The sequence below is a fragment of the Paracoccidioides lutzii genome (assembly GCF_000150705.2).
Source record: "Paracoccidioides lutzii Pb01 unplaced genomic scaffold supercont2.19, whole genome shotgun sequence".
In the NCBI taxonomy this organism is placed as follows: Eukaryota; Fungi; Ascomycota; class Eurotiomycetes; order Onygenales; family Ajellomycetaceae; genus Paracoccidioides; species Paracoccidioides lutzii.
Window position 1 is genome coordinate 398,809 of NW_015440965.1, and position 16,178 is coordinate 414,986.

Here is a 16,178-nt window from a genome sequence, read left to right on the forward strand (position 1 = left end):
TTCATATAAATTCTTTATCAAATAAATTATTGAGTATTTTTTAAAATACTAGAAGTTTATCATAGAATATATTATATAATAAGCCTCAAAAAAATTATAGATTTTATTATTTTCTTCTTTATTAACTCAATCTTATAATTTATATTTGAGTTATAAAGTAATGATAATTTCTCAATTGCTATTTTGTTAAATACATTAATAAAGTTTTAATATTAAATAAAATTTTTTTTTATAACTTCTTTAAATTTTAAAACTCAAGCTTTTTAAGTACCTTTTGAATGTTGATTATACTAGTGATAAAAATATTAATATTTTTTTTTATATTCTCAATAAGTTAAAAAAAAATAAGAATTTATAAAAATTTATATAAGCTTTATAATTTTATTAATATTATTCTCATAAACATAGTTTTTTTCAAAAAATATAAGTTGATAGTTCTGAGTATTAATAAAAATATTAAATTTAGTCAGTCATGATAGTTCAAGTATAAAATTATATTCAAGATCAAGTACTTTATAGATATATATATTTTTTCTTTTATATTTTTCTTTATCAACATCTAGCTTTATTATAAATTGAGATTATTAAATTTTTTTAATATTTTAGAACTTTTAAAAAAAAATATATTAAAGTTTATACTTTTCAACTAGTTGAAAGTTTATTATAAAGTAATAAAAAAGATCATTATCTATCATTACATGAATATTTATTAAGCTATTTATGATAGTAGATATAAAAATAATATCTATGAATATCTTCAATTTAAACTTTTAATAACTTGCTAGCTTTTTCAGCTCTTGTCTGTGATTTAAAATAAAAGCTCTTTTTTTTCTGATTGATGATGTTTTGATTAAATGAGAGTTTCTCTGATATAGCTTGACTTATATGAGATTATGAATATTGAATAAGGACTAGTATTTCAATACACTGAGCTGTAAAGTATTAATATTGATTGCATTAAATGTAGACATCTTATACAATTCAGTTTATTGTATTTTTTCTAAAAATATTAAAAATTCTTAAGTAGTTAGCACTGATATTTGAGATTTAGTTCATTGCATCAGACACAGTTGTAGTTAATGAGAGTAATAAGACTATAGAATATCTCTAAGTGAATTTAAATTGAATGTATAAATTAATTTAATTATAAAAATTTTGAATAATATAGAGTTGAACAAGATTATTATTTAATTAATAAAGATAAACACAGTATTCAATATAAGTTATGAATTTCTAATAGTCTATACTTTAGTTTAATAATTTAAAATTTAGATTTCTACTTAGTATATTAATTTTAATAATATTATCTCAATTCTGACCTTTAACTTCTAAAAGTTTATAATCAAATTCTGAAAAATAGCTTACAAGAACAGTATTTATTTATCAGTTTCTATTTAATCAGTCTAGTACTTTAATTTGATATATAAAATTTAAAAAAAGCATATTGAGATGATGAAATATATTCTCAAATATACACTGTTATTCAATATATAAATCTATTCAAAGTTGAAATTTTACTAAAACATATTCATTCAATCAGCTATAAATATATCAAACTTGATTTGAGAGAGAACTAATAATATAATTATTAATACTGAGCTTAATTTTACTTTAAACTTTCAAGTAATATATAAAAAGAAATTATTTTTATATTTATATAGAATTGAAAATTGTTCTTTTAATATTTTGATGAATGAAACAAATATAATAAATAAGGTAAATATAATTACATTAATTATTATATAACTTAATTCATTCAACTGATACTGCAATTTAATCATCTGTGTAGCTTGTTGTTATATTAATTTTCAAAAATCATTATTATCAACTATGAGAGTTTTCACTAAGAGTGAATATTTAAAAAAAAATATCATAATCTATATTTTTTTTTAATAGAAAAATAGTTCTTGAGCACTTTAAACTTTATAAATTAAATAAAAACTTTCAGATTTTAACAATTTGAACAAAAACTCTTAGATCTTAATAATTTGAATAAAGACTCTCAAGCCTTAATAATCTGAATAATAACTCTCAGGTCTTAATAGAATATAATAAATAAATTTATAATATAATAGATGTGCTATTAAATATAGCTCTAAGAGTTTTTTATAATAAAAAGATAAATTCATTAGAAGAAGAAAAGAAAGAAAAGAGAAAATAGCTAAGAATATAAATAAATATAAAATTTTATAATATTTTGAGTTAAGAGATAAATTTAAATTCAGGAGTCAGAGTAAAAGAATAATATCTCAAATTTAATATGATTTTGATTATATAAAATAATGATAACTAACTATTGATCTATTACAATAAAGTACTAATTCTATTTTTCAAAAAGTACTGATTTTAAAATACTAAATTTTAAAATAATATTGATTCTTTAAAAGATGCTGATTGTGAAGTATTTTAATAAATAATTTGAAAATAAGAAGTTAGTATAGAAAGTCTTAATATTATATATAATAAATGATTTAATTTTGATAAACTCTGAGTATTTAAATATATTCAAAATACTCAGTTGATGATTTTATATATAAAAAGTTTATAAATATTTATATTTCACTAGAAAAAATATCTTACATCTCTATTTAATGAACTTGTTAAGTATTTTTACTATATATTTTGATCTTTCAAAGAATCAAATCATCATCTTATCAATTAAAAAATTTAAATTATATATATATAACTTCTTATATATTATATGAAAGTTTAAAATTAATAGCTTTAATTTATTATAGAATAAAATCTTTACTATATATAAATATTAGATATAAATATATTATTTAATTTATTTAAAATACTTAATTGATATATGAAATAATGATATATGAATTTTACTTTGAGCATTAATTGACTATCAATAATAACAAACAGATGATGATTTATATATTTTTATATATATGATTATATCAAAAAATATCTTGATATCAGAGGTAGCAGTTGATTTTTATTTATGAGCATAGATTGAAAGTTTATTTTATATCTGATTTATGATATATACATTTGTAGATTTAAATATAAACTTTATATCAACCTCTTGTATAAATAGTGTGAATAATATATATGAATTCTCTATATTAATATTCACTAAAAGTTTAAGAACTGAAGGTTAATATATAAACTGCATGGAAGTGAACTGAATATTTTCAATAAAGAAAATATCTACAATGACTTTTTCAACTAACTGCTTGCATTTTCTTTGATTTCTAGGCATTATTTCAGGCTCTAAGAAAGGAATGAATTAGTTTAAACATAGTAATAATTGAAAATAAGAGAATTACCTTCAGAATTCACAGGTAATTCCATGGTAGGAATATTTGTTTTTCATACTCAGCTGCAGGGTGGGGGATGAAGCTGAGAATCATGAAAATATTTCATTAAATCGCGTTGGCACGCGTTGGGTTGTAGTCAAACATGGTTTTCGCGAATGAGTTGGGATGTTTGAACCAATATTAATCTCAAATCATTCATTCTAACTTGATAGTCAGTCAATACACTAACGTAACTGCGCTAAAAATTGCAAGTCGCCAGACGAGGAGATAGTTTAACTATGTTGGATGCCCGACATTGACAAGGCTGTCACAATATAATTGTTGTTGCTCTGGCATATTACGCAGCTGTTGTTTGAAGAATAAAGAACAAGAACAAGAACAAGATGTTGGACTGAAGCCGTTTTCGTCAGAGAGAAGAAGAAGCAAATTCACCTGCGGCATTTCCCAATCCGACGAGAAATCAGCCTCATCCAACTAATAGTTATTTATTTTTCTTTACTTCCAACGTCACCTTATCCTCGCACACAAAAAAAACAAAAAAAAAAAAAAAAAAAAAAAACCCACTCGACACACCTGCCACAGCTGTCTTCGCCCTGCAAATGTCTTCTCTGGCCTTTTTGTTGCAGAGTTGACCCAATTGAGCTGTGTAAGGCCCTGAATCATGCTGTCTCGGCCATCCAACAGGCTATGGTGTTGGCTGTCCCTTGTGCACCAGCCATCTGAATTAATTCTTGCACCAGGAGCTCATTTGACCAGCCACCGCATTCAACGCCGACACCAACAACAACACAACAACGGAGTCTTGCAGGGGCAATTCTCTCTCCTGTTTCCTAGCCATTTCTTTGTCCTTATTTTATCTGGTGATTTTATCCTTACCATTTGGTTTGTTTATCTTTATACGGAATACGCGCTGTCCCAGGGCTCTTACCACCTTCAACAACAACTTCCTCTCGCTCCCAGAGCCAGCTTGGTGCCGGTTCTTTTCTCCCAGCCTCCTCCCTGAGCTATTGATTACTGTTAGACAGGGTGCGAGTGAACTCACTTCTTTTCTGGGAAGGATAATCATCTCAACTGTCCTCCGCTTCGTTCGCGTTGTCCTCCCCTCCTCCGCAATACCTATCTCCTTTAACCCTGTCTCAAGTAGCTGCACGATCTTTTGACGAGCCCTACGAAGTTCACGACCAGTTTACGTTAACATCCCTCCATTCACGGCAACGCCAGCAGCCGCTCCCTGCCCATGTAAACCCCCATCTATCTGAATTATCCACCCGATCCCCGCTATTCTCCAGTTCATCCACTTCTTCTAGTCGTCCCCACCGGCTACGAAGGACTCCGGAGCTTGAAAATATACTCTCTGCTTCTCCTACCCCAGCTTCTCGTCCAACTGCAACCGTCAGGTTCGCACCGCAGATAACAACCGTCGAGGCGGATCCTGAATTTAGTCGAGATACTTCTCAACGTCATTTACCCGCAGCACAGCAGGAAGAACGTCAGGAGCCGTACCAGAGCTCACTGCAACAAACCGGTGAATCATTCTGGCCCCGACGAACTAACCGTGTTTCATCGCAAACTGTATCTGCTATCCTCTGGGCATTGGAAGAAGCTATCCGCACGCCCTTCCTTTTTACCCAAGATCTGAGCGAGCTTAATGCATCAATGTCAGATCTAGTGGGCGAAGGGATACCGTCTGGGCAAACAGGCTATGACCGGCCTCAAAATGGAACTTCACGAACCGTTCCAGGACCCGTTGCTGCTCATCCAACTGCAACTAGTGGAGTTCGGACCCCGACTGATATCATGAGACAACGTCGTGATCGTGAAGCGCGAAAGAAAGCAGAGCAGGAGGCAAAGGAGAGGGGTAAGCAGGAATCAGAATGGCGATTAAAGCAGGAGCAGAAGGTGCAACAGCAGCAGATTCAACAGTTTCCCCAACCAGGGAGACATCAACCAGCTGCTGGCGTTGCCGGTGAGACCAGTGGGGACCACAGAAGACCAGTGAAAGGAGTTGTTCCGCAAGATCATGGCTCTAGGCGTGATCGAGCCGACAGTGGGGGCACGTCTCGAATACCAACACATGTTGCTCCTGCTCGAGGCACAACCGGGATGCAGTCAGCCGTTCCTCCTGCTGCAGCTACCCGTCAACAAAATCTACCCACTGAATCTTGTGTTACAGGTGATGGAACGCAACAAGTTCAAACATCTCGCCAACGAGGAACGTCAGTCTCCCAACAAAGACCTGCTCCTGCATCCGCTCAGCCTTCTTCTCGGATTGCGACTGGAACATGGACACAGCCAGTTACTTCGTCCATGCACTCCAGACCACAAACCATGCCTACACAAGCTGCTCCACCCCTCGAAGAACCTGGAATCTCTTATTCTCAGCAATCACAGCCTCCTCAACCCAGTCAACAAACTCAATCGCAGTCACAACAACAGCAGAGCCGCGCCCGAGCTCCCTTTCCTCATGCATTTGAGCGTTGGGAGACACTTTCATCACATTGGGAAGGCTTAACGAGTTACTGGATACGTCGGTTGGAGCAAAATAACGAGGACTTAAGCCGTGATCCCCTAAACCAACAGATGTCACGGCAGATTACAGATCTTTCTGCGGCTGGTGCAAACTTGTTCCACGCAGTAGTCGAGTTACAACGATTACGAGCATCTTCGGAACGAAAATTCCAACGTTGGTTTTTTGACACGCGGGCCGAACAGGAGCACTCTCGGGAGGTCCAGGCAGAACTGGAGCGATTATTAAGAACTGAGCGACAATCTCACGCGGACGCAGCAAGCTCGATTGCCAAGACTGAAAGTGAAAAGGCAAAAGCCGAGGAATTGGTCCGGGAAATGCGTCGTGAATTGCAGATATCGAAAGAAGAAGCTAGGCGAGCTTGGGAAGAACTAGGGAGAAGAGAGCAAGAAGAACGTGACCGGACAATTTCTTTAAGAAATGGAGAGCCTACCATAGTTGGCGGTGTGCAGGTAGTTCCCATGATGCAGTCTGTTCTTAGCAGACATATTAGTACCAATCGTCCTCCAACAAGAGAGGGTCCCTACCCTGGAGGCCCTGACCCAACATCAATGGGTGGACAAAATCGACAAGATGTCCCGGAATCTACTGAACAAAATGTGTACGACAGTCAAGTCTCGTCTCCAACAGGCACAGATATCCTTGTTGAAAGGAGCGGAGAAGCCGGTCACCAAATATATCACATCTCCGCAGTTTCACAACCTCCAACATCTACAGCCGCAATGGCCACAGCACGAACCGCTACATCCCAAGCTCAAACTTCAACAACCGCCAGCTCACATAGCCAACAACCTCATGCTGAAGATCCCAAAGGACGTTTTTACCACCACGATCCCTCTGCTCTCCCAATGGATGAGCCAAAGACCACCGGAACCGATGAGCGCTCCTACTTACCATCTGGCGAGCCAGCCGGTAGCGATCTCGTATCGGAGGAGTATGAATTGCGTAATCCACAGCACCAGGAACGTCGTATCGAATATTCCCGCACCATCTCAGACGACAGCGACGACTACGATAACATGGAGCCATTCTCTGAAACTGGATATGGCCCAGGATATGATGGAATGGCTGCAGTGGAATACGGCAGCGGACCACCTGGCAGCTCGCCTGAAAACATTCACGAAGGCGGGTTTGGTCAAAACGTCGACCATAGCGGACCTAGCTGGGGGGTCCAGGGGTCAACGTGGGATTCCATGACGCCGACACATCGTCACCCGACACGACTCAGTGCCGTTCTAGAGGAAGATGAGAGAAGTCGAACTAGCCCAAGTAGAGCAAGCTAGGCGAGTCGAGGAATGCACTAATAGACGAAGAACGCGTTTGCATTTGTTTCCTTGCTCTCATTTCCTTTTTTATTTTATTTTTGATTCTCCTTTGCTGCTTTTGGCATGAGATATTTGTTTTTTAACAGTTGGCATTCTGAGATGTGATGGTGTGACGGGGGCAATGAGTTGAAAATGCCCCTGTTCTGTACTTCTTTTTCCCGTCTTCTTCCTAGCATCAGCTCTGAAATTTCGCATTCATATCCAGAGACAATTGGTATCGACTCTTCCCTGCACCTATCTCGCGCCCGTATGCCACCGATATCCTAATCACTCCACTTGCATCACTCACATTGTCGCACTTCGTGCCATACTTTGCTTTGATTCATACGTATGATTATAGATCTATTGTTGGGGTTTTGTGAGCGTGTATTCAATTGATCAAAGTTATTTTCTGCATTTTTGCTTCGTTAATATCCTTTGATGAGTCTCCTTGTGGGCGATGTCCTTGTTTTGGTTGTTTCTGTATCTTTTATTTTTACCTTCCCGTGCTCTTTGTTGGAGTACCCTGCTGAAGGACTGCTAGAGGACACTGTTCAAGTACACTACGTCGAAGTAAATTCTGTTGCAGTAGATTCTGTTGAATTGTTTTTCAATTCTATTTGTAGTGGGTCATGATCGAGTATCATTTCCATCTAATCGGCTCCTCGTTGTGCGCGCACACACATAACTCCTTTGAGCGTATAGTATTATTCAACGATTAACTCCACCAGGAATGCCCAGATTCCCGTCTCCAAAAGATCTCTATGAATTTTATTGAACTTGGCTATAGACAACTCACATGTTCTCGCGACATATCCAACTTTCTAGCCGCCCTCGATATTGTCACAAGGCTAACATGACAACTCCACCAGCATATCATGTGTAAGCTTGGCGCGTGGACCTCTAATTCTCTGAGGCGCCTTGGGTATATGGAAAATATGCAGATGGCAGGGAGGGAATCAGCTAAATATGGCGCAAGTGGGACACCTTCTTCCAGCTGGCAGATGATCTCGTTAACAGCGCCATCGCTTAGTGGAGGAAGCATACCAGCGGGTCCCAGAATAATCAGCGGGGAGTTGCATGTTTCGTTCTAAGCTAGCCAGTTATAAGGGGTTGAACCCCTAGATTTGCTCTGGCTGGCTGACTCAGCCTAGCCATCGTTCGCACGTGCGCACGTGATCATGCTACGCGAGCTTGCTTAAGCTCGAGTTCTCATCTCATTCTTTTCTTCCCTTTCTCAAGCAATTCGTCCTTGTTATATAGGAGGACTAGCCTCTAGTTCTTAGAGCTTAACTCTTTACACCAGTTTATATTTTGACCAGACCCTTTTTCAACCCCCCTATCCAAAGCAACCCCTCTTCCTATTTGAGTAAATATTTAACTACAAATTCAATCTAATTGCCATTCAAACATGCAGGCTTTCAGACCTGCTGCTAAAGCTGCTACTGCTGCTTTTATAGTCTCAATTTCTGGCTTCTGTAGTTGTTTCCTAGTCTCTAGAGCAGCAGCTTCCTCTTGAGCCTTTTTAATCCTTTCTATATTGATAAATCAGGTATTTAGATCAACTTCCGCCTTCTTTTTGGTTTTTGACTGCTGTAGGATTTCTAGTTGATTAGAGAGTTTAAAAATTATAGACTGATTGATAGCTTGTAGAGCATTCAACTCATCAATCAACTTGCTAGCTTTGCAAAGAAAAACTCACTGCTTTCTTGTAAGAATTCTCTCCTTATTCAACTGCTGCAGAGCTTTATATATATATTAAGAATCTCAGTGGGTTGTAAGCAAGAGATCTTGCAGTTCAGAAGATATAGAAATTGTTGATATCACTGGCATAAAATTAGATTGACTCTGATCTTGAACCTGAGAGAAATCTAATTTTTTGAAAGGATTAAATGGTACTAGACCAGCTGCTTTCTACTCTTCATGTATATTATAAGATTCTAAAACCTTTAAACATACTTGTTTATAAATTTATATAAATCTTCTTTTCTTCATAAGAGTTGCATTATTTAGATAGCTTAAGACAATGATCTCAGCTCTATAATAGCTCTTTATAAGTGAAAAAACTTCAAAATTCAATGACTGAAGAACATAAGATGTATGAGCAGATAGAAACACTAAATAAGTCAAATTTATATAATATTCTCATAGAAATTTAATAGTGATGTGACTGTCATGATCATTTAGCACTAATAATCTATACTGACCTTTCTTAAATATTTGAGATAGAAAAATCATATATAATCAGTTGAGACATATATTATTTAATGTTTATTAATTTTCTAATATTGTATAGATTTAATTGAGTATATTTACATTCTCAAATCAATTAAAGTGTGCATTTTGATCTTGAAAAATGACTAAAGAGTCTATATAATGCTTATCAGCACTAATAGCTTCAAGAATTGAAACTCACTTGCAATTAGAGAGAGATTTAACATAGATTTTACCTTTTCTTTGCTCAGTAAGTACTTTGATATTTGTCATAACTCAATTAGAGTCAGGATGATAACAAGACAACAGCTTCAATTCATCTATCTAACTAGGCAGCTGCGACGAGAATACTAAACTGAGGATTAGAATGAAGAATGAACGAGCAGCCCAATATATAGAGGTGGTTGGGGATCAGATTGGATCAATCTAAACAACTGAATATGATTGAGGTCAAAATGGATCAACCTTGAAAGCGTATCAGGGCGGATCAACCTTAATCCATATACAAGCAGCTGCGCCGTAAAAATGTTCATACATACTTCTAAAGCAATGTCATACTCATTCATATTTTGTATATTTTCAGTAACTATCTCATAAGTCTGTTGTGTCTCAGAAAAGTAGTTATAGAACTGCTGAAGTATTTTCTATTGAGTATTCTTGATTCTTTGAGACTCAATCCTCTAGTCAATCACAGATCTTATTATAGGACTTCATTTTAAAAACTTTTTTATTCAATTCTTAATTAAATGGAATTTTGATTCATTCATAGAATTTGAGTCTTCATTTCTCATACACATGTGTGAGAGGATGGAAATCCTTGCAAATCTTGCTCTTTTATTCATTGAACTAGAAAGATCTCTTGCTCTGAAGTCAACTTTTGTCAATGTTGATGAGTAATTACTCTTTAATGTGCTTCATGAGATGTTATATGCTTTAACAATGGCTCATTCAGATTGAAAAACATCATTTTTTAAATCCTCTATAGCAGCAGCTATAGCAGTTTCATTATTAGACTTCATTTTAATAATGTGGTTGAGAAAACGCGTGGTAAAGGTGGTGAGTTAGGTTTGAATAAAGTGGTTGAAAAAGGGTCTGGTCAAAATATAGACCGGCTAGCTTATATATCGTTTGCTCATCGTGACATTTAAAAATGGGTCGCAGTCCGATAAGTCATCAGAGGTCCGTTCACGTGATATGCCAATCCCTTCGCAGTTTTTGTCTCATCATCGACCGCAGCTTGCAATTGTTGTCCAATTGCTAGACAAAAACCTCCAATTCTGTTCCTTTTTAAACCTTTAAATTGGAAATAAACCTGACAGCGTAATAATGACCTCATCTTCCTCTTCTTTTCTCGTTCGCTGGATGCGACATGCCTCCCACCAATCCCCGTTCCTTCACAGAACATCCACGTCCGCCTTGTCTCACTCCCCGCTTATACCAACCAGATCATACTATTCCAGCGGAAAAGCGTTACAAACTTACTATCCTCGGTCCGGATTACGATTGTCTCCATTATTGATACGATCGAAACCACATGCTAATTCATTTTCCGCCTCCTCATCCCGCCGAAAAGCCAAAACCATTCAGCAATTAAAAGCTCGCGCCTCAACGGGCCCATTCTCATGGAAAGCTGCAATCTTATTTATCGCAACGGGTGTGACGATGATATTTTACTTTAGTTATGAGAAAGAGAGGCTTAATCGTAAGAGGATTGTTGAGATGAGCAAAGGTGTGGGCAGGCCGAAAGTTGGCGGACCGTTCGTCCTCAAGGATTTGGATGGAAATGTATTCACGGACGAACAACTGAAGGGGAAATACAGCTTTGTGGGTGCTCCATTTCCATTTATATTTTCATTTAGTTTCCTTTCCAATTGCCCTTGGGGAGGGTATGTTAAATGGACACCTGTTTACACTCCTACGTCCTTGCAGATTTATTTCGGCTTCACTCATTGCCCGGATATTTGCCCAGATGAACTCGACAAAATGGCCGAGATAATCGATCTTGTAAAATCTAGATCGAGCAACAAATCTGTTTTCCGGCCCATCTTCATTACCTGCGACCCAGCCCGTGACAGCCCCGAAGTGCTGCGCAAATACCTAGCGGAATTCCACAAGGGTATTATAGGCCTGACGGGCACGTACGAGCAGGTGAAGCATGTGTGCAAACAATATCGCGTCTATTTCAGCACGCCGGACAACGTGAAACCTGGAGAGGATTATCTTGTGGACCACAGCATTTATTTCTACCTAATGGGTATGTCGTGTGTTCTATCATATCCTCCCTGGATTGATATCTGGGATTTTTATCCCTGGTTTCCTTACCCTGGTCACCTGGAAATATAGAACTAACCTCCGTTTCTTCGTAGATCCGGATGGAGATTTCATTGAATGTATCGGACGCCAAGACACTGCAGAAACCGCAGCCAACACCATTCTTGCTCATATAAAGGATTGGAAGAGGGAAGGGAAACCACTTAACACTAAAGAGGAGTAATGCCTGGGAGAGTAAACCACAAGACTTTCCTTTTGAGTCTCCACTCTTCATACACTTCGTTTTGACGGCAATTCTTCTATTTTGTGTGCCCGAAACGTGGGATTCTCAGGGTTGAGGGCACCGCGTTGTGATGCAATATCATTGTCGCACTCTTGTCTATATTACTTGATTATGGAGTTGGTCGGGATTTCTGGAGCATATGTAAGATTTACTCCTATGTTGTATTATAATTTACACACGCACTCTCTACAGTAATTCTTTCTGTAGCTTCAAACACTAGTATAAGACAAATTAAAATGACCTATGATACCTCTATTCCTAAGACTATTGCTGGGAGTTGAATTGGATGTCGAATTTGACGTCTTAAGAGTGTCCTAATTTATTATTTCATTATAAACCAACAATATCGTATTTAATCGTCGTCGGAAATAACCCCGGCATATCTTTTCAATATCATCATATAAACCATCCTGTGGTTTGAATGAGCTTCGTTCCCTGCCAGAACACCCAACAATGCCAGTCCGACCTGCGGAGGAAAAACTCTTTTTCTCGCACTAAATTAAAATATTCATCACAAGAATCAACCTTGCATAAACGGCTCAAAGAAAGATATTAACTAAAACATTAAATAAAAATCCCCGTCGTCAAACCGAGTATAGCACCCACACCAATCCCCAAAGCCGTCCGCCCGAAATTCTTCTTCTTCCCCAACTCCCGCTCATTCGTCTCAGGTTTCAAGCGGTGGAAATCCACCCTCGGGGCCCTCATTCTCTCCTCTAGCAACTCGATTTTCTCCTGCAGCTGTGCCTTGGTCCCCCGCAGCGCGTGACCATACTCAGAATCCTTCCGCCGCAGCGCCTCATCGAACTCCTGCCGCAATGCCACGAGTTCGCCGGCGTATCGTTGCCTATCCCTTTCCATATCCGCATACAGTTCTCGGCCTGCAGCCGTGTTGCTCAGCTGTTGGTTGTGTAACCCCATTTCTCGTTGGATTTCGAGGACTATGGGCTGTCGTTTGTGCAGAAGGGCTTTCACAATCTGCTCTGCTGACCGCCTGCTACCAGTGTGGCGCATGGCCGTACTTCCACGACTGAGCATGCTTCTCCAGTAACAGTCTCGTAGCTGCTTTTCGCGGCTGACCCCGTCATGTAACTCGCCCAAGTTTCCCCACTTATTCGTGGTCATGATCACTTTAGATAGATTAGTGGCGCCGCAGAGCTTTCTCAACATGCGCAAGTTACGTTTTGCGGCGCCATCCATCCGTTTGGCTGTTATGTCGTGTAAGTATATTATGCCGGCCGTCTTAACGTTGTTGGAGAAAGTCAGGCAGAAGAAGTTTGCTACGGAACGGAGCGTATTAATGTCACTTCTGTTGGTTCCAATAAACCCTGGTGTGTCGACAAGAAGCACTCTTGTTTTCCTATCAACCTGGTATGGATATACCTCGACATCCCTCGTAGCTATGTTTGGTGTTAGTGAATGCCGACCGCAGGAGACCGGCAGGTATTGAGCAGGACAACGAACATACATCCTTTGAGTATATGTCCAAGAGCAGCGTTTTGGCAGTCAGCCAAAAGGGAAACAAAAGTACTTTTCCCCGCACCAATCATTCCCATTATTGGAACCACGACGTCTTCTGGGCTATAGATTTGGGTCCTCGTCAGCGTGGGAATTGGGTAAAGGGCTTCAGAGGAGCGAAGGAAAAGATATTGCGCGTATTTTACCTATACTTACCGGAGCTCAAACTCAGGTCTTTGGACAGCCGTTGTCTCATTCTGACATAAAAATTGGTCATCAGTTGTCATTGACGGGGGTTGTTGCACGGGTGGTCTAATAGTCTGTAGAACTCCTGGAAACCCCCCGCTCAGCAAAGGGTTAGGTAATTGACTAGGTGACGGCCCTCCATAGCCTAAGGAGAGTCCAGCATGATATGCTGGAAGCGAAGGACAAACAGATTGGGGGGGTGAGAGTCGCGAAGAGCCTACAAAACTGTAGGGGGGTGGAGGGGGCCCAAAGCCGTTATTCGTAGACATAACTAATCTGTAGGCTACAGAGACTCTAACCTGCTCCGTAGACCAGCAGCTGATGACGCGGGCTGCGAAAGATTTTGGAAGAAGAGAGTAATAACACGAGAAGACTCGGAGAATTAAAAGAAAGGAAGGCCAGAGACTTGGAAGATTTCTAGAAAAATTCCTCCCGCCACCAAATGTTGGCGCACTTAGCAGTCAACTGAAGCACGTCTTGAACGGCTATTGGGTTGTGGCAGTCGGCCTTGTGATGTTTTGCTCTTACCAGAGGGTTCTCCTCCAGATGCCACGTCTGCAGAGAGTTGCTCACGGAAGATTCCCCGGTTTCCTGAGTGGTTGGAAAAGCCCGACGAAATAAATTTGCCCGCCCCAGAGGCACAGACCGGTATCAATCAATCATTAATCATAGCCCAGGTGTTTGCTGCGGCTCAGCCACACATAACTATCTAACTTAGGAGTGCAACCATGCAAGCCAAGCGTTAAATCATCCTGCCAACCCTGCTGGCAAGCTACTTGCTGGGCACCAAGAGGCTAATAAAAAGCAAGCCACGGCATTAGGGGTTCTTTGGTTAAAAAAGGCCTGACAGATTCTTAATGTCTCTGGCAGCCCTATTCGCTCTCACGCAGCTGGTTTGGTCAACAACCTACCTATGTGTGCTGAGCAAGAGTGAACTTCCTCTGAGACACAACTAACATACATCTGTCGAAGGAAAGACGCGACACGGTATCAGTGATCCAAGATTGCTCTACCCGGGTAGTATGACCAAAATACGTATGTATGTAGCACACAGAAGGAAGAATGAAATGTTTGCAGACCATTTAACTACTTGTTTATTGTGCTGACAGTGTTGTCTATGTAATACAACGGCTGTTGCGCTTACGGTCGGCGCAAGGGACTAGGGGAATCACATGAACGTTATGTTACCTCTCTTCGACCAACCAGAGAATATATATATATATATATATATGCGAGAATGCATGGGGAAGTTGGACCACCAATAAGGGACAATCTGAGAAAGGAAATTCCCTGGCGAGAAAGACGCTGGTTATTTACATTGGCTTCTCCCAAACTTGGTCACCCCGCAAAAGAGTCAGGTTCCTCATTCTGCCTCCTGCGCCGCAGCTTGTCTCTCGGGTGCTTCCCATAGTTCACACAAAGTTGCTTCTAAACAAACACATTTGAAAGATGTGAATGAAGGATGGGAATCTCCCCGATGAACACAGCATGAAAACTACTAAAACCTATACTAATTATTCTAAGTCAGTTTTGATTTCCCAACACCCGCACACTTCTAACTAGTACAACGACCCCAACTGGACATATTCGGGATAATGCATTGACGACAACCAACTGTATGACAGAAAATGTTGTTGCTACACTTAAGGTCATGACATTGAATGTTTGGGCTTTGGCGTTTAAAGTGTTTTGGATCTTGAGGAGGCTCTAGAGGAGGGCCTCTTCTGCGCCAAATAAGCGGGTTTTCAACGTCATGACCACTAACGTCTTTCCAAAGTTCCCTCAAGTGATCATGTTGCGTTGCATTTTGAACAAAGATTTTTGCAGTCTTCTGCAATTGCGCATTGGACATTGGAATAAAATCAATCACTGTTCCGTTTCCGTCGACAGATCGAGCCACACCATCATTACCGACATGTATGAAACCGAGGTGATGCATGCGGAGGTTGCGGAAAACCTCAAAAATATCCTGCTCATCCTATGGGAAATTGAGCCGCATATCCTGTCAAGAATCCACTTAAGTTGGAGGACGGCTCATGACTTACAGGTGACGGTTCCGATGCTGCCCGTACTCTTAGTTGTGCTCCTTGCCCTGCCAGCACAGAAAATAGAGCAAGGAAGGTCAAAGAAAGGAACTTCATGATGGTTATGATGGTGATGACGGCGATGGTGTATGGGAATATTGAAGAAGCAGAATTCCTAGTCAGCGAAGTTGATTGGGGCTTTCAGGATCCTCATATAGGAAGTTTCATTCTGTCAAACAGCAGTCGATGAAGTCGCTCCCAGAGCGACCGCTGCAGCCCTTAAAAACACCCACCCAAAAAACGCCACAACTATATATACGTGTATGGTTGAAACCCCCTAATATGCACCTCATCCACGGTTGGGATCTGATCGTCGAGATAATTCGGTTACCACGACGTTAACCATTCAAGTTTATTAACAGAATCGGTAACTTGTTGAATTCTTACATTTTGTATGAGATCCTTTATAAGTTTTGTATTCTTTGACATCATTCATTATTTATCTCTCTTAGGTTATCTGAATTATAGGTATGTTTAGCAAGTACTCCAAGATTGTCTAAATCAAACTGACCATAGCAG

The 16,178-nt window shown here is 39.1% G+C and overlaps 4 protein-coding genes across 4 annotated transcripts; 2 read left to right on the plus strand and 2 right to left on the minus strand.

Annotated features, from left to right (window-relative positions):
- Nucleotides 1–3,933: 3,933 nt before the first annotated feature.
- Nucleotides 3,934–7,082, plus strand: PAAG_06666 (hypothetical protein; the record flags this gene model as incomplete). The annotated part of the gene is made up of 2 exons (XM_015845960.1): nucleotides 3,934–4,248; nucleotides 4,437–7,082. 2 exons carry the CDS (start codon nucleotides 3,934–3,936, stop codon nucleotides 7,080–7,082), a joined length of 2,961 nt encoding a protein of 986 aa, XP_015700186.1.
- Nucleotides 7,083–10,643: 3,561 nt separating this feature from the next.
- On the plus strand, nucleotides 10,644–11,811 carry PAAG_06668 (mitochondrial metallochaperone Sco1; the record flags this gene model as incomplete). The annotated part of the gene is made up of 3 exons (XM_002791452.2): nucleotides 10,644–11,141; nucleotides 11,247–11,571; nucleotides 11,684–11,811. The coding sequence occupies 3 exons, from the start codon at nucleotides 10,644–10,646 to the stop codon at nucleotides 11,809–11,811; spliced, it is 951 nt and encodes a 316-aa protein (XP_002791498.1).
- Nucleotides 11,812–12,435: 624 nt separating this feature from the next.
- Nucleotides 12,436–13,844, minus strand: PAAG_06669 (hypothetical protein; the record flags this gene model as incomplete). The annotated part of the gene is made up of 3 exons (XM_002791453.2): nucleotides 12,436–13,271; nucleotides 13,340–13,452; nucleotides 13,546–13,844. The coding sequence occupies 3 exons, from the start codon at nucleotides 13,842–13,844 to the stop codon at nucleotides 12,436–12,438; spliced, it is 1,248 nt and encodes a 415-aa protein (XP_002791499.1).
- Nucleotides 13,845–15,130: 1,286 nt separating this feature from the next.
- On the minus strand, nucleotides 15,131–15,716 carry PAAG_06670 (hypothetical protein; the record flags this gene model as incomplete). The annotated part of the gene is made up of 2 exons (XM_015845961.1): nucleotides 15,131–15,553; nucleotides 15,621–15,716. 2 exons carry the CDS (start codon nucleotides 15,714–15,716, stop codon nucleotides 15,131–15,133), a joined length of 519 nt encoding a protein of 172 aa, XP_015700187.1.
- Nucleotides 15,717–16,178: the final 462 nt, after the last annotated feature.